This window comes from Triturus cristatus, chromosome 7, assembly GCF_964204655.1.
Source record: "Triturus cristatus chromosome 7, aTriCri1.1, whole genome shotgun sequence".
Taxonomy (NCBI): Eukaryota; Metazoa; Chordata; class Amphibia; order Caudata; family Salamandridae; genus Triturus; species Triturus cristatus.
The window spans coordinates 938,020,603-938,043,502 of record NC_140590.1 but is presented as its reverse complement, the minus strand read 5'-3'; the positions used below and the strand labels follow the sequence as shown (position 1 = coordinate 938,043,502).

The 22,900-nt window shown below is 42.4% G+C and overlaps 1 protein-coding gene across 2 annotated transcripts in view; it reads right to left on the bottom strand.

Annotated features, from left to right (window-relative positions):
- The window catches only part of ANKHD1 (ankyrin repeat and KH domain containing 1), a 1,109,311-nt gene that overhangs the window by 429,709 nt on the left and 656,702 nt on the right, over window positions 1-22,900 (bottom strand). For both annotated transcript variants that reach the window (XM_085617924.1, XM_085617925.1), the window contains exons 24-25: window positions 11,232-11,348; window positions 4,660-4,825 (exon numbers count right to left, since the gene is read on the bottom strand). In XM_085617924.1, coding sequence (XP_085474050.1) covers window positions 4,660-4,825; window positions 11,232-11,348 — 283 coding nt within the window. The remainder of the gene's footprint in view (window positions 1-4,659; window positions 4,826-11,231; window positions 11,349-22,900) is intronic.

The window sequence follows — 22,900 nt, the reverse complement described above, 5'->3', positions numbered from 1 at the left end:
GCCCCTTTTACATATGGAATGCGCCTGCAAAATCTCCCAGAGTTGCCTATTTCAACTTGCTTAACAAACATGGATGCACTGCAAAATCCAGCATGCTATATCCGCTCTAGTTACAAAAAAGGGTAGACCCAAAACAGTCATTGGGACCTGGGTATAAGACAGTTCGATAGTAAGTGGTCCCAGTAAAATTACATTCTACAATACAAATAAAGTAAGCAAAAGTAAACAAACTTAAGGAGAACGTTTTATAGTTGGACAGTGGTATTTAATCACACTGAACATCAGAATAGTTGCAGAGACTTTTTTTTTTAATATACAAAACTATTAAGATTGCCCAGAGAAAATAGGGAGAAGGAGTTAGGAAGAGTCGGTGATTTGAGTGAGGGTAACGGGGGGGGGGGGGGGGGGGGGTGAAGCCAAAATATTGTGCAAATCACTTGTCTTAATATACATTGAATAATAGCGCATCATTTTGCAATCAACTTCACAATTCAGTTGTTCATATATTATATAGCCATGTATACAAAAAGAAACACAAATCACAGTGACACAATTACGGTCGATTATACTGGCAAGATACAAAGTGTCGAATGTGGACAGTGTAAGGCTTGTCAGACGACCATACAAACTAAGAAATTCAAATACAAGCATCATACAATTGATTTACATTCTTTCACAGACTGTAATACGACTAATGTAATCTATGGGATCATTTGCCACTGTGGATTAATCTATGTGGGTCAGACACAGCAAAAAATCAAGGCTCGCATACTCCAACATCACAGCTGAATACGATGTGTGCAAGGGGCACCTCTAGTTGAATATTGCACAGCAAACTGACACACTCCAGACGAGTTACAGTGGGTGCTTTTGAAGAATGCCACACTGGGCCCAAGAGGGGGCAATATTGGTTTAATCTTGAACACAAGGGAAAGTAAATGGATGGCCCGTCTGGATACAATTAAAAATGGACTTAAAGAGTTAGATTTGAGCCATGCACAACTAGCCTGCATCACTTTTGAGTAATCCATGACGCTTTATATTCTATAGCGTTTGTTGCAAGTGTCAGTCCCTGCTAGGCCATACACATCTGCACTATGTATATCAAATGTGCTATGAAGTAATACGTGGCCTTAATTGTGTGAATCATTTGCACCGGTGCTGACAAACATATCTGTGGTCTTTCCATCAAGTATCCTAAGATGTGTTATGATTTTATAACTTGCACCGTAAAATGTCTTAAAGAATGTTTATTATTTTTGTATACGAGTTTAGTTTAAATGTTACAAATCAAACGTAATATTTGCATAACAATATCAATGTTTAAACTTGACTTGCACTGGCATTTCCAGTCACTGTTTTGCATAAATTGATTATCCCTATCTCCGTTGCGGTGCCACCTATTGTATGATCGTGATTGGCCCTTTAATGTCCCCAGTTGTAGGGTAACTGTGTCAGCTGTTAGTTGCCCCTTTTTTAAATACACACCAAGTTGCTCGGGTCGTATATCACAGGAGTCTGTCTCCACTGCCATAGTGACACACTATGCTGTCTACCAGCATCCAGCGGCTGCGGGCCGACGTCACGCAGGCTGCCGTGGAGGTTCTCGGACGTATTTAAGCTACTTTCCAGGCATTGCTCCGGTTCCCTCAGAGTACACAGAGCATTTCCCGCGAGTAGCAGTAAGCTTTTTTCTAGCCCTTATCGTTTGGAATACTTTGCTGTACCCTTCTGGGTCGCTTTTTATCGCGACCCTCGTTTCAATTTGCAGATTCTGCACCGCCGTTCTCACGACATCCCAGAGACAGTGTTTTTGCTGGAACAGGCATCCCTAGTAATTCATGAAACTGACAGGTATTTAAACACAACAGTTAGGACGCCGTGGTTTTAATAAACTAACCACTGGTTTTTTCAGGGTCCGATTTTAGCAGGTTTTTCGTGTTTTATGTTTTTCAGATTAATGCTCAAATGATCAAACTAAGGATTCTGGCTCTCGTTTGAGAGAATATTTAGGAAGGGACACAATCATAGTAATTCACTTTTAAGTGAGGAACTTTAACCTAATTTAACTTGTACATTATTGTACACCAACCGCACTGTATGGGTGGTTGTACTTACATGCACCTTATCCTTCTAGGTGCTGTTTTCCGCTCTCATTTGTCTGGAGACCACGAGGCCTACACTTTTCCACCAGCCCCCGTCGTGGGGTTGTTTATGGTAAATACAAGGGACTGTTGCCCTTTTCTCATTTTATACTTTTTAGTGTTCTGGTCTATCTGTGTATTAAGTTATTTTTTGTAATCGATTCTTAGGTGCCCCCTCCCCCCACACCACAGTGCAGAGGAAGACCCCCCTTTGTAAAGATTTCAATAACCAACACCAGTTCTTTGTGGTCGGAACATTGTCACTTTGTATCTTGCCAGTATAATCGACAGTAATTGTGTCACTGTGATTTGTGTTTCTTTTTGTATACATGGCTATATAATATATGAACAACTGAATTGTGAAGTTGATGGCAAAATGATGCACTATTATCCAATATATGTTAAGACAAGTGATATGCACAATATTCTGGCTTCACCCCCCCCCCCCTTACCCTCACTCAAATCACTGACTTTTCCTAACTCCCTCTCCCTATTTTCTTTGGGCACTCTTATTAGTTTTGTATATAAAAAAAGCCTCTGCAACTATTCTGATGTTCAGTGTGATTAAATACCACTGTCCAACTATACAACGTTCTCCTTAAGTTTGTTTATTTTTGCTTATTTTATTTGTATTGTTGAATGTAATTTTACTGGGACCACTTACTATTGTACAGTATACCCCCTTTAAAGATGGGTTTCCCAGGTCAGTGGGTGAAAATGAGACAACTCCCCTCCCCCCCACAAATGTCTAGTACTTTTGGTGTAGTGCATGAGAACTTACATGACATCTAATGAACGTTTGCTTTTTCTGCCCTGCTTTAAGGCTTTTGAAAGAAGATTAAACATCTAATGGTCTAAGATAGTGGCTTTCAACCTGTGGTCTGCAGACCCTGTGAGTTATGGACAAAAGTAACTATAACTCGCGCCTCTGCCATGCACAGTGTGGTCATCAACTATGTCATTTCAGATGTTGCAGTCATGTTATCAATGTCACAGAAAATGTCACAAGTGATATAATACGGGAGATAATTAACAGTCCCTGTTGATGTGGTGGCAGCCAATCGGATCACATCTTGAGATCTGTTAGATCCACGCATGCTCCGCGGCGTGATACATCTATACATTCTGAGTTTCATCTCTCAAAAACTACTGAACAGTTTAGGACCAAATCACAAACCGCACACTTTGTGGACCAAGATCAAGTTTCTTGCCAAATTTGGTGTAATTACTTTTCAGCAGTTTTTACAGTATCACTGTTCAATTTTCCTATGATAAAATGCGTGGAGAAAAAGCGTTTCGCACCCCCCCCCCACCCAACATTCACGGCTCACCCCAAAACTTTCCAAGGCTAAGCAGAGGTGCATGAAACCTTTTTTCGAAAGTAAGATTTGCAAACAGCACCAAAGTTATAAGTAAACCAAAAATGTTTATCCTAAAAGCAAACATAACTAAAACTACCCAGGGGCGATCGCAGTTTGCTTACACACACCACACACACACACACAATGAGAAGTTGAAAACTTAAAAAGGCTCGGTCAACGTGAAGGAATTTGAAATAGGAGGTTAAAAATTAAGTAGATCTAATTTCCTTCATTTATGGGACCAGCGCAAATACAGTGAACAGAATCTAGGATGGACAAAATAGGCAAAGTGATAAGCTAGAATCTAGCATATAGCGTCATGTTTTGGAAATTGAAAAACATTTGCAAAAAGCTTCAATCTTACATTTAAAATTAAAATGCTGTTTTGGGGTTTTTTCCGCAAATTAAATAAGATTTTTCATAATTTGTGCATTTATTTGTTGTATGCTTGTTTCTGTATTTTTGTGTTTTATTTTAAACTTCAAATTGTAGAAATTGCTTGGGGCGGGGTCCTCAACTTACAGTAGTGATTCAATGGGGAACCATCAAATAAAAAAATTCAAGAACAGTTGGTCAAAGAAGTGTAAAGCTGATACCACCTTAGGAAGACATCATGGACATTATGGCGGTGTAGTAAGCCCACCGACGATCATGATGGTTCTGGAATGTCTAGTAACACTTAAAATTCTGGCTTCAAATCTAAATTTAAACCACGTAGAGAAACACTTGTAATATTTTGGACCCAACATTAGATGACCGGATACAACAAAACGTGTGATCTACAACAAGTGCTGCAAACGTACTTTTAAGGCAACGTTTTGTCTAACATTTTCAAATGGAACCAGCCACTGCAATAATCGTCAATAAAATTACATATGTTGTACCTTAAGGTTCAGGCATTGTGCTCATTAAATGACTCCGCTCAGTGGCTCCTTTTTGAGATGAAGGAGTTTTAAAAGATAGACTTTATTTTATGGGTTAACCATCACAGTGGGGAAGGCATATCTAAAACTCATTTAGAAAAAAAATTCACACTTCTCTGGTGCTGAAGCACCCAACTGTCTTACTTGTAATACAATGAAAACATTCTGATATGATTTTCCTTAGAGCACAAACTACTTTGTAAAATCCAAACTGAAAAAAATTGCTCTCACCATCAAGATCATTTGTTTCTTCATCGTGCAGATCAAAGGCCTCTGCATATTTGTTTTCTTCATCATCTTCTTGTTTTCTTTTCTGCTCCTCTTTTTTCTTTTTCCTCTTTTCTTTCCGCTTTTCTCTCTTAGCTGCAAGGGCTTGCTTTCGGTTTTCCTCCCTTGACTGTAGAGGATGAATGAATATATGTTACATTCAAGTCTTTTTAAATGGTGTTAAAAAAAACAACAAAAAAAACAAGGCACCCACATATGTAACAAAGTTGAGAAATAACTCTTGGTAAGTAGTTTATCATTTTAACAAACTGCAGTTCCCATCCAAAGTTACTTAGTGCAATTGTAATGTTAAGATTCGAGTATAAAGCACAACAAAAATATTTATACATTGGATTTCATACTAAATGCTGCTGCTCAGGCAATCAAGCAATGTAACCAGAGAAACAGCACATTTTTCTTACTGTTAGTCAGGGACTCTTTCACTACAAGAATAAGTCACTTACCTTTGGCAACACTCTGAGTTAAAGACCAACAGATTCCTCACCTTTTGAATGTTCCCCAAGTGTCGGACTGGATCCAGAAACCTTTTTTTAGCAGCACCTCTGCATGACGGTAGGTGGTGCAGTCAGTGGCGGCTCCTCCGCTATGGTGGAAGAAAGTTGCCCTGCCTGCCAGCAGACTCAAAAGTTGAAAAATAAAGCGATAATAACATAGCGGAGGAGCGTCGCCCTCCCTGCCAGCAGCCTCAAAAGTTGAATAATAAAGCGATAATAATACAGGTTTATTATCGTTTTATTTTTCAACTTTTAAGTGTAGAGTCTTGGGCCGGGGCCATCGCGGGGGCAGTCACGGAGGGGGAGTGGTGAGTGGTGAGCACTGCGATCAGTGCACATGTCGGTTTGGCCATCCGTCTTAGGACTGCCAAACAGACATGTGCACTGAGCTGTCTCCAACCCGAGCTGTGTTGCCAGGTTTGAGACAGCAGGCACCCAGTCTTTCTGGAAGCGTACTTACAGGCCGCTCAGGCCAATCCTGATAATGCTCTCATACCAGAGAGCAGCATCTGGGTTTGCCATAGGGGAGTTTGGGAGCTTGTGCTGCAGTCAGGAGCAGAAAAGCGTCGATGCGGCGGGCAAGCTCTTATTTTCCTTCTTTTTATGTATATTTGTCACACCCCACCCCCAACACCCCCGTGTTGACACCAGCCACTACTGGGTGCTGTTCAGCTCCGCATTAACGCAACTCCTCTCCCGAAATAACGTGCTCAATCAATCTGAGGTTTTTTTAGAGGGGGGGGGGGGGGAGGGGGGTGCAGCTCTGGTTGTGGACGAAGAGTCAGGTCTTGAGGTTCTTCTTGAACAGATGCAGGGTCGGGGAACGTCTGATGTTCATTGGGAGCTGGTTCCAGGTCTTGGCTGCAATGTAGGAGAAGGCTCTTCCACCTGCTTGGCTTCTGTGGATGCGGGGGGTCTCTGCCAGGGCAAGGTCGGCAGAGCGGAGGTTCCTCTTGGGTACGTGGAAGAAGACTCTCTCGCTGAGGTATTTGGGACCGATGTTGTGGAGGGATTTGTAGGCGTGGGTGAGCAGTTTGAAGGCGACTCTTCTTGACGGGGAGCCAGTGGAGGTCTCGCTGGTGTTGGGTCATGTGTTCGTGTCTTGGTGTCCCGAGGACGAGTCTGGCTGCGGTGTTCTGGATGGTTTGGAGCTTGTGTAGGAGAGTTCTGTTGATTCCGGCATAGAGGGTGTTGCTGCAGTGGGTGACAGTCCTCCTGCATTCGTGGGGAATCCATTTGAAGGTCTTGCGGAGGGTGCGAAGGTCTTGCGGAGGGCGTGAAGGCAGTTGAAACTGGTGGAGGCGATGGAGTTTATCTGGAGGGTCATGGTGAGGGATGAGTCGAGGATGATGCCGAGGTTCCGTGCGTGGTCGGTAGGGGTGGGTGGGCTACCGAGGGCCACCTGGTGTTGTCCCAGGCGGAGGTGGAGGGTCCGAGGATGAGGACTTCAGTCTTCTCCGAGTTGAGCTTCATGCAGCTATCCTTCATCCAGGCTGTGACGTCCTTCTCCAGCTGAGATTATATAGTTGCTAGTTCCGCATGCTGACATCAGTTGCTTTCGTAACTGTTTGCATCCCCAGACGCAGAGGCCCAATAGCAAATTGGTTATGACCAGTGTGCAGACTCCTAGATTTGGGATAGAGTCCAAATCACAGAACAAGGAGGATGAGAGGGTCGCTGAGAATTCATCTGTTAGATAAGAGTCTACAAGAAAGATCGTTTCTGCAGGTAAGTAACTTGTTCTTCTAATAGAGACATCTAACCGCAGAGTCCTCACCTTTTGAGCAGATACCGAAGCAATACCTATTAGGAGGCGGGTAAGTGAATGGGCTCAAACCAGAGAGTTCTGTAGGACCCAGTGGGTAAAATGTCCCTCTCGGCGAGCCTGCCTATCCAGAGAGTAGTGCTATGCAAACGTATGGAGTGACACCCACAAAGATTCCTAGCAGATGTCCAGGCCAGGAAGTCCGCATGGCACTGATGGCATAGAAGCTTTGGTCCTGGTGAGTGAGTCCCCAAGTCCTTCTGTAGGCTGCTTTTTGACCACTGTGTAGCAGATCTTAGTACAGAGAACGATCCAGTGAGAGATGCTCCTTTTCTGCCCAGCCTTGCCACTTCTTGCTTCAGCGAAAACCACAAAAGAACTAATCGTCCATCTGTCATTCTCCAGTATGATCAATGTAAACGCTTAGTGCTCTTTAACGTGTCCAAAAGAGTCTTTCCTCCTCTTTATAAGACGTTGCGTAGCATAAGACAACAGTAGGGTGATTGTCTGATCGGCATGGACTGGCATCACAATGTTTGGAAGGAAGGATGCCCGTGTCCTCAGAAACTTTTAGTCTGGGAAGAAGGTGGTGTACAGTGGTTGAAGCTCACTTACCCACCGGGCCAATCTTTTGGCAACAACGAACACTGTCTTGAGGGTAAAAAGCTGCAAGGGACAGCTGTTAAGTGGCTCAAAGAGCGTGCACATCAAATAGGTGAGGACCAAGTCACGGTCACACTGTCATGAGAAAGGGAACTGTAGGAAACTGATGTTTTAAAAACTTACAAAAAAGAGCATCACAACAGGTGAGTTGAATAATGAGGGCTGGTAAGCCAACTGTAAAAAGCAAAAGAGGTACCCTGTAACTGTGCCCAGAGCAAACCCTTGCCGGGCAAGGGTCAAAAACGTTAGATATCTTTGCCTGGAAAGGGTCTATTTGCCACGTTCCGAACCAAGCCACAAATTTGTCTCAACAGGTGTTTATAGTTTTTGATGAGGGATGCCTGGCTGCCAAAATGACATCAACCAACTCCAGAGGAAGGTCAAAGGTGTTAAGCTGTCACCACACAATCTCCAAGCATGAAGGTGGCCATTGCAAAAGTTTGGGTGCAGATCCCTGCTCTTCTGCTATGACAGCAGATCCTCCCAATGGGGAGCCTGACCCGGAGAACAGATGCTCATTCCCAGGAGCTCTGGATACCATACTCCCTGTGCCATATCAGGGACTACTAGGAATACTAGGTCCCAGCTGGTCCTGGTCTTCTTCAGAACTTGGGGCAGAAGAGGTATTTGGCAGGAAGGCATACAGCAGTTCCCACCCTTTACGGAATGAGTCCCCTAGTGAGAGCGGCCTTGGAAACTCCAACTTGCAGAACTGCTGACATTGTACAAGCTTGATGGTGGCGAATAGAATAAGCTAAGGTTCTCCCCTTTCCTGGAAAAGGCCTTGCAACACCTCAGGGTGCAACTGCTATTTGTGATCCACTAGGAGTCAACAGCTTAGTTTGTCCACCCAGGCATTCAAGGATCCTGCTAGGTCATTTGCCATCAGGAAAATTCCTTGATGCTCCAAACATTTCCAGAGGCACAGGACTTCCTGGCACAGGGCCCGTGACTCCCACTCCACCTTGTTTGTTGCAACACCACATGGTGGTGGTGTTGTCAGTAAGCACCTGTATCAGTCTCCGCTTGAGGGACAGGCATTCAACGCCAAACAGATGCCACATCTCCAGGAAAGTTGATATGGAAACGGAACTCCGCCAGAGACCAGAGACATCTGATCTTCGCCTTTCCCAGATGGCCACCCCAACCCAGAAGTACCTCAGCGGTCAGCAACTGTCAGTTCTGGGTGGGTTAGGGAAAGGGGCCTGCCGCTGTCTCAATCACGGTCCAGTAACCAGCACTGCGGATCATTTACAATCTCCTTCTTAAAAGATAGTAAGGGTTAGGATGGGCTTGCACAACAGGCTAGATATTGGTTTTGACCCAGTCAAGGCCATAGCGACACAGACTCGGAGAGCACACAGGCACCTTTTCCTTTAGCGTTGATGCTTCAGCAACTACTGTGGATCGCGAGCCAGAGTCTGTACAGGATCTGGGAGAGGTCCGGTGGTGGTTTCAGATGTTTCAACTAGCTCAGAGTGTGAACCGGCCAGCGGTATCTTAGATGGAAGAGCTTTAGGCTCCTTTAGACCCGCAGGCACGCTAGAGGGAGTCGGAAGGGGTCCAAAGACTCGGAGCATGGCCCGACAGAAGTTTTGGAACTGCCTCAGTGTCGCAGAAGTCCGCAGAAACTCTAGTTGTACAGAGACAAGTTGCATGACTGGCTTCCCTACATTGGGAGTGAGATCGAGAGCCATGGTGGCGTCCTCGCACCATTTCAGGAGTAAGAATTTGGTGGGAAGGGGGGCAAATCCTGCTTACATTTTTCATACTTTATCTTAAACTTAAAACAAGATTTACAGCTCGATGACCATCAACCTTGGGAACAACTCTTGCGCCTTCTAGACCGGGAACAAGAGAGAGATGCACCTTTGGACCAAAATCAACGAGGAGTCTTTCTGTGCTTGCCAACATAGGTTTTCGCTTTGCCCTTCTGTATGACCTTCAGGCTCATCGTCGCGCAGTCCCTGCAGGCAGAGTCATGACTCAACCTCAGGGATCCATGAATGAGGATTTATCACAGATATTTACATATCACAATCCTTACAGGGTTAAAAACCTATTGTCTTGGGAATTGACATTCCCCATGCACACACTAAATTTTGAGGTAAAGAAGATCTCAAAGACAAGAGGAGGCCCCAGACCGGCATCTGGTGGTGTAGAGGGAAAGGAGATTACATTAACTTGCAGAGTGGTGTCTAAACGGCCTCAGCATGTTATTTCCAGAGCTGAACAGAATCAGTACAAAGCCGCACAGCACCACCTACCACCACAGAGCCACACTGCACCACCTACCACCTCGCAGAGGTACTGCTGAAAAACAATTCCAGATCCAGTATGAAGCCTGGGGAATATTCCAAATGTGAGTAATCTGCAGTAAGAGGTCTATCAGAACAAAAGCTTATTCACCTTCAGCAATGGTCTTTAGGAAGGATACCATTCTCTTGTTGCACAGTCCTATTAAAAGAAGAGACATCCAGACACTGACTAGTAACACTGAAACTTAGGCACAGTCACCACAGTAACTTCTTCCCAAATTTCAAAAGAGCTGTGCCGACTACAAAAGCGTGCCCCTGTGTCCCTTAAGGTGAGTTTAGGCCGCTTTCCGGCACAAAAGACCAGAATCACGCCCACTGAAGTTCTAAGCTATTTGAACAGACATGAAACAGATATGGTATTGGAAATTTGTAGAGTGCACGTTCACCAACAGGTCTCTTGGCACTAATTTTTCCATTGGAGTCGCCGATAATAAAGGTCCATGTCTAACTGTAAGTTTGGGTGAAAAGCCAGGTCTTCTGCTTTTTCCTGAAGCGCAAATGGTCTGTTTCTAGTCTCAAGGACGTGGGCAGAGTGTTCCAAAATGTGGGTCCTTGTATTGAGAAACACAACCCTCCCGTTAGTTTACGTCCGAAACCCGGAACCACCAATAGATTCATGTGCATAGATCTTAAAATGCGTTGTGGAACGTACCTGTGAATTTTTGAGGATGTATAAGTAAATAGCATAATCAATGAGACTAAATTATTGAAAATCAAAAAGAAAAATTAGTACTCACTGTCAACTCAGATTAAAGGAAAGGAAGGCCCTTATTGTAGTGAAAACTGCAAATACACTGCAGACAGCAGGAGTCAAAGCAAAGAGGTTTAACGCCAAATTCAGTGAATTGCATGTACACTTTAAGAGCTCTTAAAAGAATGCTGAAAAGAATAGCAAATATAAAAAATAAATACACATTTGGCCACAGCCTTGGCGATTAACAGTATGGAGCAGTGAAAGAGGTTATAGATGGGAAAAAAAGCTCAATCTCTTCTACCTCTAAACGTAATTTCGTCACCACCAACTCCAGATGAAGAGAAAACTTTTTTATTTATTTTTTATTTATATAAACACATGCTCAGATGGCTGAGAGTAGCTAATAGAGCACTATGGTCAAGATATACTTATGTATTTCGCTGGGACAGGAGTTAGGAAGTTAGTCATTTATTATAACGCTACAAAAGTGACAGAGTTAGACACAGGGAGTCAGTCTTTCTAAAAAAGGAATTATGTATGCTGAGAAGTCAAGACTAGAAAAAAAAGCACATTTCTCTTACCTTTTCCATATCAAGCTCCTTCAGAAGGATACTTGCATTCTTATTTGCTTCAGCTGCCTGCTGGTCTTTTGCCTTCACAATAGTCTCCATGCACTGGTGACACCTTTTCAACACATCCTATAAGTAAGCACAGACAACATGCTTTTAAAGTCGGATTGAAACAAGTAGCCATGTTGCCAAAAACACCAAATGAATTCACCTTGAAATACTACTTCAAAATTGCTTGCTGCACAAATACATCTTGAGAACTACATTTTAAAAGAGGCATGAGATGGAAGACAATCACTTTCCTCCGTTTACATACTTGCACATGTTGTAGAAAGATACACTTATCGCCCAAAGAAGAGTCTTAGATTATATCCTTCATCATACCCTTGCCCGAAAAGTACCACCAAGAAGCCTTTTTCAGCTGTTGCAACACTGCTCATCATGTTTGCTTTCCATAACAGCCATCAAGCAGTTAAAGGTAAAAATGTGCATGCATATTCCTTCTCAGTACAAAATGTTTTCTTGAGAATAAGTTGCTTACCAGTATTTGCAGCACTTAAGCATTGGAATTCTTCAGATATTTAAGTATTATCAACTATTAAACAGGGTACTTTTTGGTAAATTAACAGAATATATAACATTGTCCTTCATTCACCATTCATTCCTAATTTGTGGTTATTTCCCACATTGGGACTTATTTTCTTCCACAGTCCAATGTACTGCCCCTCCATCAATTTCTCACTTAAACTATGTTAGCTTATATTTTAAGTGTGTGCAAATTGTCCACTGTTTCACACTTAAATGAGGAAATGACACAAACAACGGTGGAGAAGTGCACTTAAGGTAAGTTCGGACTTGTACCTCACATTACTAAAGTAGCTACTCTTTTCAATAAAGTGATTAAAAACACAACTTTTTTCTCCATTCGCTCAAAAATAAAAATAAAACTTGTGAATCTACTCTCCTGTACAACCAGTTATCTTCATGCTAGACTTCGGTACTGCTATTTTGGTGGAGGCCCTTTAAACGTCACTTGCACCACTTCCCACCTGCGCCTCCATTTTGACATTTACGTTGAGGTATTTCTGGTAGATTTCTCAGCAACTTCCCATTTGCAGCAATGCTAATATAAAACAAATGAGTGGGTCAGGAAAGACAACCTTACAGCCTGGTAACAGTTTGTTGGTTTTAAGTTAAAAAAAAAAAACTATGCATATAACTAGCCATGATGGGAAGCCTTGCTTTTGAGATCCCATCTCCCAATTTATGGTCTGATCATCTTGCCATGTTCATGTAATCAAAATATTTAATAAAAATACAGACAGGGGTTTTGAGTCAGCCTTTTTCAGTCATTGGTCTGTTCAGCTGCCATTCACATTTTGCTTCTATTAATTTGCTTTAGCCATTGGCTCAAATGCACGTTCAGTGACTGCATTTTGCCTGATTACATGTGTACATCTTCCTAAAAAGAAGTGAACTTCAGTGTGAAGGCTAATAAGCCAATACTTGACTTTACCAATGATTTTTAATTACAGTTCCTTATCCATTACTATTTTAGAAATCTTAGTGCAGCTATATTTTCTTCAGGTTACACTAATTTGTTTAGCCAGTAGGGCCTCTGCTCTGTGCCAGTAAGAATCACATTTCCCGTGATGTGCATCAAACAAAAAAGAATATTGTAAACATCTGGTTACCATTTTTGGTCAGAAGCACATTTTCTTTGTTTTCATTTTGTGGCATCTGCTCAGATTAAATGAAAAGAAAAATGTAACCATTGCACCTGCGTGCCAAGGCCAGACCTATTGGCTTTCCAATACTTCTTATAGTCCTACACCACAAACAACTTTTAAGTTGAAGGGCAATAGAAGGAATGTTTAGCAGAAAAAAGAAACCAACATCTCTGGCTTTAGCACAGTCCTAAATAGGATTCTTAAAATCATTTCCCAGCTCCGGAAATAGCGATCACCATTCAGTGCCATCTGGTACTATAGAAGACTTTTCTGGATACAGGTTTTCGGATCCAGACTGACGCCAGGAAATGAGTTTCAATATAAGCTTATGCAAAAGTAAATAGACATTAGATGGAAGAGATGAACATAAAGCTTTGATAACACTTCTGGGACATTTTTGTGCCAAATTTGTGAAGTAATTTCGTCCTCGCAACTTGGTTAGCCGGTGAGAACAACAAATGTCACTAATGACACTGCAGATGCAATGATCAGCCAGAGAATAATCTTTTATGTGTTAAACTGGATTCCGAAAGCATGGACTTAATTTTTCTTAAGTCTGCACTGATTTTCCAGGAAGGAGCTGTACAGGTGGAAGCCTCTTGAGCAGCTCTACTAGGAAATTGTGAACAATGGACTGTGGAAGAAGCTTAGCTTTCACAAAATGAAGGATGCAATGCATTTAATTACATTTTTAAAAGATAACACATTGATTTCACTTAAAATGGTTTTAACCCTCACCCCATTTAACCCCCCCCCCCCCGCCACCCAGGATATTCTGTGCATGCTGAGATTCCTCTTTATTCCTATGTGGTTTGTGAACACCTGGAGCCATCAGTCATGAGCCCTGTGAGACAGGCAGTTCACTCCCTCTTGCTCAGCAGGGGAAGGACGCTCCCACTTGCTCACTGTCTGGCTACTGAGAGCAGTACAATGATCAGAGTGAGCTCCCAGAGTAATTGACTTGTGAGTAAGTGGTGCAGCAAATACTATTGCTACTCTTTTTCTAGACTAATAACACACGTTCCTTAGTTGTACAGCTGTACGGTAAATAAAAAGGTCTAATATGTTGAGAACGTCTTTCTTGCATTGTAGGAAATTGTGCATCAGCCTCACGCTGAACGTCTTTCTCACCAATAAAATTGGTGGATATGCCTTTTGTATCTCCGCCAGAGCATCTGTCGGTATATCTATGGGTATGACTTGGATGAGCAACAGGACCAATGGGAGGATTGTCATCTTAACTGCAGCTATACATCGCAGGCAGAAAAGCTGCCAGGTGTGAAATCAGGAGAGTTTGTTTTTGAATGAACTGAACAGTGGTTGATAGTTTGCCTGAAAGAGATACCCTGCCTCAGGTATGATATTGGTTCCCAGACAGATGATGGGCAGTTTGTGGCACTGGAATGTTATTTAGCAATCTTCATGTCTGTCTTTAAGTCCAGAGAAGGCTCCGCGTCTCAGACTAACTTGAAGCCTGATACTTTATGAACGAGGTCAAGTTCCACAAGTAGCTACAAAATTGACTTTGGGTCCAACAAGGAGACAGCATATCGTCTGCAAACACTGGGAATTTAAATACATTTGGTCCTTTTCAAAGTCAAAGTGAATGTGGGCTCCTTGTGCCCATGGCTCAATAAACAAGCCGGAGGGTGGAGACAGTGGGCACTCCTGCCTCGGCCTCGAAGAGTGTCGACTTGAGCCCAGTTTTTGCCACAAGGCAGCAATTTCATCCACACCATGTTCATGTGCAAGGGGACAAATCCACAGACATTCACTGTCTCCCTTAAAATGCACCGTTCAATCTTGTCAATTGCCTTTTCACCACAGAGGGAGAGGAAAGCCACCTCACCCTTGAGCTATAGTGCTGCGTCTACAACCATAACTGTTTCAGTATTTTGCCTAACCTCTATAACCTTTAATGAGTTCCGATTGTCCTGACAGGACAGACTAGGGTAGCACTTAATTTAGTCTGGTTGTCATAATCTTAGTTAAGATCATGACATCTCTGTTGAGAAGGGAAATTGGACTGTGTTACCTGCAGATTACTCCGTCCTTCCCAGATATAGGAATAACAAGTAGTCGGCATGTCTCGTTTGGAGCTAGCAAATTAGTTCAATAGCAATCTAAGAAAGCCTATTATATCTTTGTAGAACTGGGGCATAATTGCATCTGGGAAAGTGTATTTAGATGGTTAACGCATTTTATAGTCGCAACTATTTCCTCTTTGTGGATGGGTTTACCTAGCTCATATACCTGCTGCAGCCTCAATCTATTCCCCCCTGTGTTCCGGATATAATGCTCTATGGACTCAATCTGCTGGGTGGGCAGCATGTAGTTGTTGATAATAAGCCCTATACCATTCAGGACATCACACTTCTGAGGGAACCTTACACCCTCAGATTTTCACAGCATGCGTGCAAAAGATACAAGTGCAAAAATCCGAAAGGTGAGCCTCTCAGGGGAGGAGAGTGGGTCACATGTGAATCTATGATAGATTCCAATACTGGAGAACTACAGTTACAGGTAAATAACTTATTTTCTTACTCCAGTATTGGAACGTCCAAAGATTAACATGCTTGAATGAGAGAAGCAGCAGTTGACAGCATATTTTTTTCTCTCTCAACGCAGTGTGTCAAATCCATATTGCAAACATTTAGACAAGAAGATATACTTTAAGCCATCACTCTTAAAATTGACACCGATTGCATTCAGAAAACTTTTGTACAACCTAAACATAAGTAAGAGGTCATGATAGGAAGAGAGAAAATATATATATAGATAGACAACATGTGCATAGTCTTACAGTAGAAAGGAAGGAGGGGTGAAGGAGAGAGCTCACAGTCACTGAAAAAGGTTCCTCTGCACTGCATAGCCCACTGCTGCATCACTGTGAGCAGCAGAATCCAAGCAGTTTATGCATGGTAAAGGTGTGGCTACTCTTCCAAGTCGCAGATCCGAGGATGTCTTCGATAGGTTCACCAGCAAAAAGAGCAATAGACTTCGAGATCGCTCTCGCAGAGGGTGTTGTATTCCGCTTTAGGTGCCCGTATATAGGTTTTCCTGAAACATGTCCTTTTATAGGCACAATTCGCATTGCCCTTATATAGGCATTAGCCATGCTATCCAAATACAGGCATTGTCACCTACATCCGTCCACCCCAACGTCACAACGAGTTCTTAGAAACCAGACCCTTAAGCTCTTGGGAGTGCCCCTAGCACAGGATTATTGATTTCTCCAATAACTCATTTATTATGCATGAACCGCTATTCCTTAAGGGTTCATTCCTGACGTCTTCCTCTGCCTGACTTTACGTCAATGCTAACATTCCAAGGCACCTACCAGGTATAAATATACCTTCCCTTGCCCAAGCAAGTAGGAGGAGACCTCGACTTTAGAGGAGCCCGTGTCCCGGCCTGACGCACTGACAAGAGACGCTGTCATCCCTGCTCGCAGAGAATCCAGCTTCCAGTGTTCTGACTCCCTTCGTGGGGTGTTAGAGTTCGAGACACAGGAAGATTCTCACCTCTCTCATTCTCAAGGTATGGAGTTGACTAGAACCTAAAGGGACTCTTCGCATGCCAGACTATAGCCTACCATACTATAGAATACATCACCTACTTCTTAGCTTGTACTACACTTAGGTTAGGTACACTGGGGTAGAACTAGTTAGAGACGCATCTCATGAGCACTCGCATTTTTAGCCTATGTTATTTATGTATATGAATATATGTGTCATAGCTAAAAGATAATGCTAGCGCAGTATTATTTCTTTCTACCGCTTACGCTGTACATAATATATCTCGCATACTGTCTTACGATTGTAACAGCTCATATCTCTTACACGAAAAACAAGACTGTTCAATAAATCCTTTTATTGAAATGCCCGTCTATTCTTTCTGTGTAACTCTGAAGAAACTAAGCATGCACGATTAGCTGAGTGAAACCTATCTGTTGTTTCCACGATTCTGAGAGTGCTCCGATTCCAAAGGGAAACAAAGTTGTCATGTTTATGCAGTTGCCAGAAACGACTCCCTTTTTGCTTACAAGGAGTTTCTAGTGGCCTCTGAGTTAGCTGGTACAAAACAATTAAGTTTAATATACTCGATTAAGGCATACTGACCTCAGCCCTATGCCAAATCTATAGGGTATATTATTCCAATGCGCAGAGCCTATTAGGGAAATAGGAACTACACTACATGGCGCCCAACGTTTGGTAAGGCACTAATTTAACGCTAGATACTGAGTAACTCAGTCGTGCTTTTCTCAGAGACCCTTACTCACATACTCCATAAGACGTCTTGAGTGGGTAGGGTTAAGTATCTGCCAAAGCTGAATAGGAGAAAAATCCTATATATTAGCTGTTTGGTTTGTTCAACATTGAAGGATACAGTGTTCCAAAATATTGTGCACCTTATCTTTGTTTCCTTGAAACTTGTTCTACATTCTTTCAAAAACAATGTCCCTGAACGGGGATACTAACACCGAGAACGGTGTAGCTGCAGCTGACCCAGTCGTAACAGCTTTCAATTTTACAGGTTTAAATGAAACTGATGAGGGTGTTCTAAACATCCTCCAAACTTAAGGAGAGCCATCACTCTAAAACTTATAAAACACGGCATAACACCAAGAGGTGGTAGAGCAGTTTTCATGATAGAGGCACACGAATCCTTTCAGACAGAGGTATCCTATTCATGGACTGTATTCCCAGAATCAAATCCAGTAACAAAAGTATTTCACTTCTTTAAAGAAGATGAACCACCTGAGGAATATATTCCTTTGGAGGACATTGAAATTCCACTCACATACCAGGAACATAATCTCTGGTTTAAAGGCGCCCTAAAACATCACAAAAACATGACCAGGGTCGGTCCACTAGGTAGACCAGGAGCAACATGGCCGATTCTAGCAGGCTACACACCTCATCCTGACATCGAAGAGATGTCAGACGAGCAATTATTCACTCAACTACAAGAGTTAATAAAAATTTACACACAATTAGTCCAATATGTCATGCGGACTTTCACAGTCCAACCACCAATGACCATTCCAAATCAAACCCCTCAACAAGGGTATACACTAAACATTACTCCACAGACTTCACACGCAATCATGGGTAAAATGCCCACATAACGTGAACAAATTACATTCTGGATAGCACAAAAAATACCTCAAATCGAAGCAATATTGCCAAATACTAGCCCTTATGAGAAACACAGAATCCTAACAACCTGTTTACCAATGGGGATCACACCACAACTAGAAGACTGCACCACTTGGGGCACAGTCTTTGCTGCCATCTATACTAAAACACATGGTGTTCCGTCAATTGCAGTAATACCAGATGTTCTGAAACAAATTCAAAACCAATAAGGGGCAGAGCCTGCTCTGAATTTAGGTATGAAATTACTGAAAAACTTCGACCAGGTCTCAACAATAATATTATCTAATAAAGGGGAGGCAGCATCAGTGGCGATCCGCCAACGCTTAAGGGAATTTGATGTAACAGAACATCAACATGAACTACCCAGAATAATAGAAAAATCTTATGCTGAATTAGGCAGAGACAGTTTGGGTGGAAAACCTTTGAAGCTAAAACTGTCTGAAGGTCCTGAGAAGGGCTCTAATATTCAAAATCCTACATCTTCTAAAAAGAAGTGGGAAACAAAATCCAAAAGAGACACTTTCTCAATCTCGAGAAAGGTCTCCTCAAAAAGATCCCTCTGAAAGGAGGTATAACCTCAGGAATAGGGATGCTTTAAGAAAACCTGACCGGTATCAAGATACTGGTACACGTTCCTCGCGTACCTTTCAGATATCGCCACAGACATCAGAAAGAAGAGGACAGTCAGATCACAAAGAAGAACGAATGAAGTCCAAAGACGATCAACACGTTCAGAAAAATAAATCAAAACCTCAATTCACAAAAAAGAAGGTAGCAGGTCTGAAGATCAGACATGCAGAGAATACTGAGATCACAGCTCAAGAACGGAGAATGGGCTCAGACAATGCAGCATAAGTAACAATAGCTCGCCAGAACCTGAAGGACCTTCTGGAGATAGTGGACTTGAATGAGTACATCAACAGTAGAGACTGTAGACACGGGGGTTAGTACTCCACAAAAGTTATATGAAATAACACTCCGAATGGAGGGAGACATACCAAGAAAAGTGAAAGCACTCATTTGGGAGAAACTTTCAAGGGGTTATGATATACTTCTAGCAGAACAGGACTGGCCACTAAAATTTGTTAGGGAGTGCCCACATGGTGAGGACATCATTATTTCAAGAGAAGAGAGAGGGACCCCTAGGACAAAGGAGAGGGGCACCACATACGACCTTAGTCACTAAAATAAAGCCTCCTTGCCAGCAATATACTTAAATCAACACACTTTTCACACTGGGGGGATGAGGATGGACAGCACGAATGTAGTCAAAACAATTTAAGAGAAAACATTTAAAAAAAAAAAAAAAATATACAGATTTATTCAAAATTTCATGAAAGGATGCAAGTATCAAAAAATGCACATCGTCATGTAGCTATTTATGAGGCAATGACAATGTCAACATATCAATACAGAAATAGTCATAAAAATGTTAATTGGAAGCGGTCATTATTTAAAAAAAACATTTGCAGTTACAATTAAACGAACAACATAAAACAAAGAATTGGGAACAAAGTAAAAAAGGGCGGAATAGTCCTATTTGCATAAGGAAATCACCAAATCAAAGATTATTCAATTGCGACCCCAGTATAACAGCTAGAGTATTAGGTTTGGGTGATGGGTGGGTCAAACATCTTTATGGTGTCAAACGCTCATTAAATAATTTGCCAATTAGTTCTCTAGGAGGGGTCACTCCATATGAGGTCCTATTTGGGACAAGAATGTGGGTTCCTGATCTCGAATGTAAAGGCACAGTGGTGGAAAATAAACACTTTGATATCCAGGATCGTTTGGCTGTTTTACAGGATCTAAATGAACTAAGACGAAAGCAACGTATTCCTGAAGCCGACCACCACTGGGGAAAAACCAGCAGTCCCAGTAAGGCCTGTCTGGATCCCAAAAGTTGGGGATCTAGTCAGAGAGAAGATTGCGGACAAGAAGGAATTTGGACCTTCTTACAGACAACCAGTACCTGTCCTAGCCATCCACGGAACAAGAACATTAATTCTGCCACCCCTTGCTGGAAAAAAGGAGAAAAGATTTGTGTCAATTGACCTCATCAAACCACACTATGTGGCCGATACTAAATAGCAGGTCTTGTAGATTTCGACCTAGTAGCGGACGCCCTCCTCTCGCTACTATCCAAGAGGTTCAGACTGAAAGACTCATAACCATCGAGAATTCAGCAGTAAGAGATGGACTAAGCAACAATGCTATGGAACTCATCCCTCTTGAAACTCAAGTAACAGTTCGTCCAGATACACCTGTCTGCACCAACATAACATGCGATCAACTGGTTCCAGCGATTGACGAATCCGGATGCAATAACAATTGACCAAACTGCTTCTGGCTACTTCATTAACTTTGATACGTTTTCTGAGGATCCAAGTGAGCCTGAAACGACGCCAGCCCTAAAAACTTTCAAGCAACAAGTACAAGACTTTCTTAAATTTCTGAAACAGAATGATCTGGTTTCATCATGGATTTTCTTTCTGCTTTGGCTAGCTTTGATAATGACTCTTAGTGGGCTTATGAATGGCAGGTACGTTCGTTTGGACACTGAAAGTAAAAATGTGAACTTACTGTAAAAGCCACACAAATCTTCCCATCGTGAAGCAAGACACTTGTCAGCAGTTAACATCACAGCCGTTCCTATACAGGATGGTATAGTTTGGGACAAAACCTATTTCAACACATTCGGCCCGACGGAACTTTTGAAGATTCCACACTTATTTAAAATTTCATTAAGTGACTTTATTACCTCCAGCACCTATTCAGATGATTGGGACTTTGAGACTGTCAATAGCATGATGTCTGATCTAGAAAGGTCTGCTGCGTTCTCTAACAATGAAAACTTAGAGGGTTCATCAGAATACGAACAGCTTTTTTGTTACAACCACTATGGTCATCATTTCTTGCATAGATCTGCAACACCTAGAAATGTATTTATGTTTAACCAATGGGAACATTGTCCTACGCCACCCATGGGTAGTTCAAAAATGTTTGCAAATAAGTTTCCATATTTTTCAGGGTACAATACATCTGATCCATAAACATTTTTCTATAGAAATGTGAACACAACAGGACAGAAAAATATGTTAACTAATACAAAATAGATTTATTCTGCAGCCTTTATTGGCCAACTGTCTAGACAAGGATTTGACTTTTGGAAAGACACAATCGACAAAAAATCTGTCTAGGGTACTAAAGATTGGCAAGTGCAGGGGATAGAAGCTTTGTTTAGAGCCTGTATCATCCCACAGCAAATAATGTTATTGAATGACACTGTGCAACAAACGTCTTGCCTTGGATTAGCCAAGATCAAAGACATGAACACACCTTCTGTACCAACACCTGCAAGTAATAGCACTACACAGGGAGCGGTCACAGCAGACAAAATACTACAAAACAACAGATCAGATTCTGATTGGGAAAAATGGTTGCTCTGGCCCACAGACACAAACATCTGTCAAGAAAGACTCCTGAATAGAAATACAGGGCTTTACTATTCATAGGCCAGACCCATGTTATGTTCAACGATAGCATGCGGGGGTAGTAATAACATACAGTGTAGGAAAATGTGCCTTGACTGGTTACAAAAATCTACACTCGAGGATGTGAAACAACACTTATTTTTACTTGAAGAAGACGCAGACCTTCGGGATTTCTTGCTAGGACCAAGAAAACCGCGTCAAAAACGTTTAATATATGCCGGCATTTATGCTGCTTATAATGAAATATGGAAGGTTTCACAGGCAGAGGCAGCAGAAAGAATACGTGAACTTGATCGTATTAACTTAGAGAAATCTCTCACTGTGGTCGACAATGGGTTAACAACATTGTCATCCAGAATATATTCACTGGACAATACTGTATCCTCTGCTTTGACATACTGGAACAAGATTTAGCCATGTTACAACAAGGCCAATCTCAGTTATGTTCTATTATGTTATTAGGCTGGATGCTGCAATCCTTGCGTGCAGTCTATGTGCCTTGGCATTTTATCAACACATCGTCTGTTTTCAGAATACAATCTCAGGGATAAACAGATCTAACTGGCACAAAGGGGAGCAAAGTATACAGTGCTGAGCATTGAAAACCTGGAAAAATTACCATTTACGGTAGCAGAAAAACCAGCTACAGAATGGCGCACAAGTTACTTACCGTTGTAACGATATATCTGTAAGAGAATATCCCCAGGCGTCAGACTGGATCCGGAATGTTTTCGTCAGCAGTACCAAAGCGCGTCTGTAGGCATCGTTGTGCAGCTCCGCGTACGTCCATGGCGTCATGGCAGCCGAGATGACGTTGTCGGAGCTACTTAAACGCGCCGACGCGCGTTTATGTCAGTTCTGTACATAACCTTTCCGCACCAGGAGCGCAAAGCCATTCCAGAGACCGACTACTGGTGCAATAGAACTAGGGTCCTAAAAGGGATGACCTGAACCCTAGAGAACAGTTCGCAGAACGGGGAGGATGGGCGGGCGGTAAGGAATCTATTACTAACTAATGTCTCTTACAGATATATCGTTACACAAGTAAGTAACTTGTGCTTCTGAAAGACAGGTTAGTGATATATCCCTTACCTTAGAATACATACCCAATCAATACCATCCCCGGTGGTGCGTCTGCGAAGTGAGATTACACCAGAAAGTCACGGAGAACCGAACGGCCAAAGAAGCCGTCTCTCCGGACCAGACTGTCAAGGCAATAGTGCTTTGTGAAGGTATGCAACGAGGCCCAAGTGGTCGCCTGACAGATGTCTTGCAGGGGGACACCGCGTCCCAAT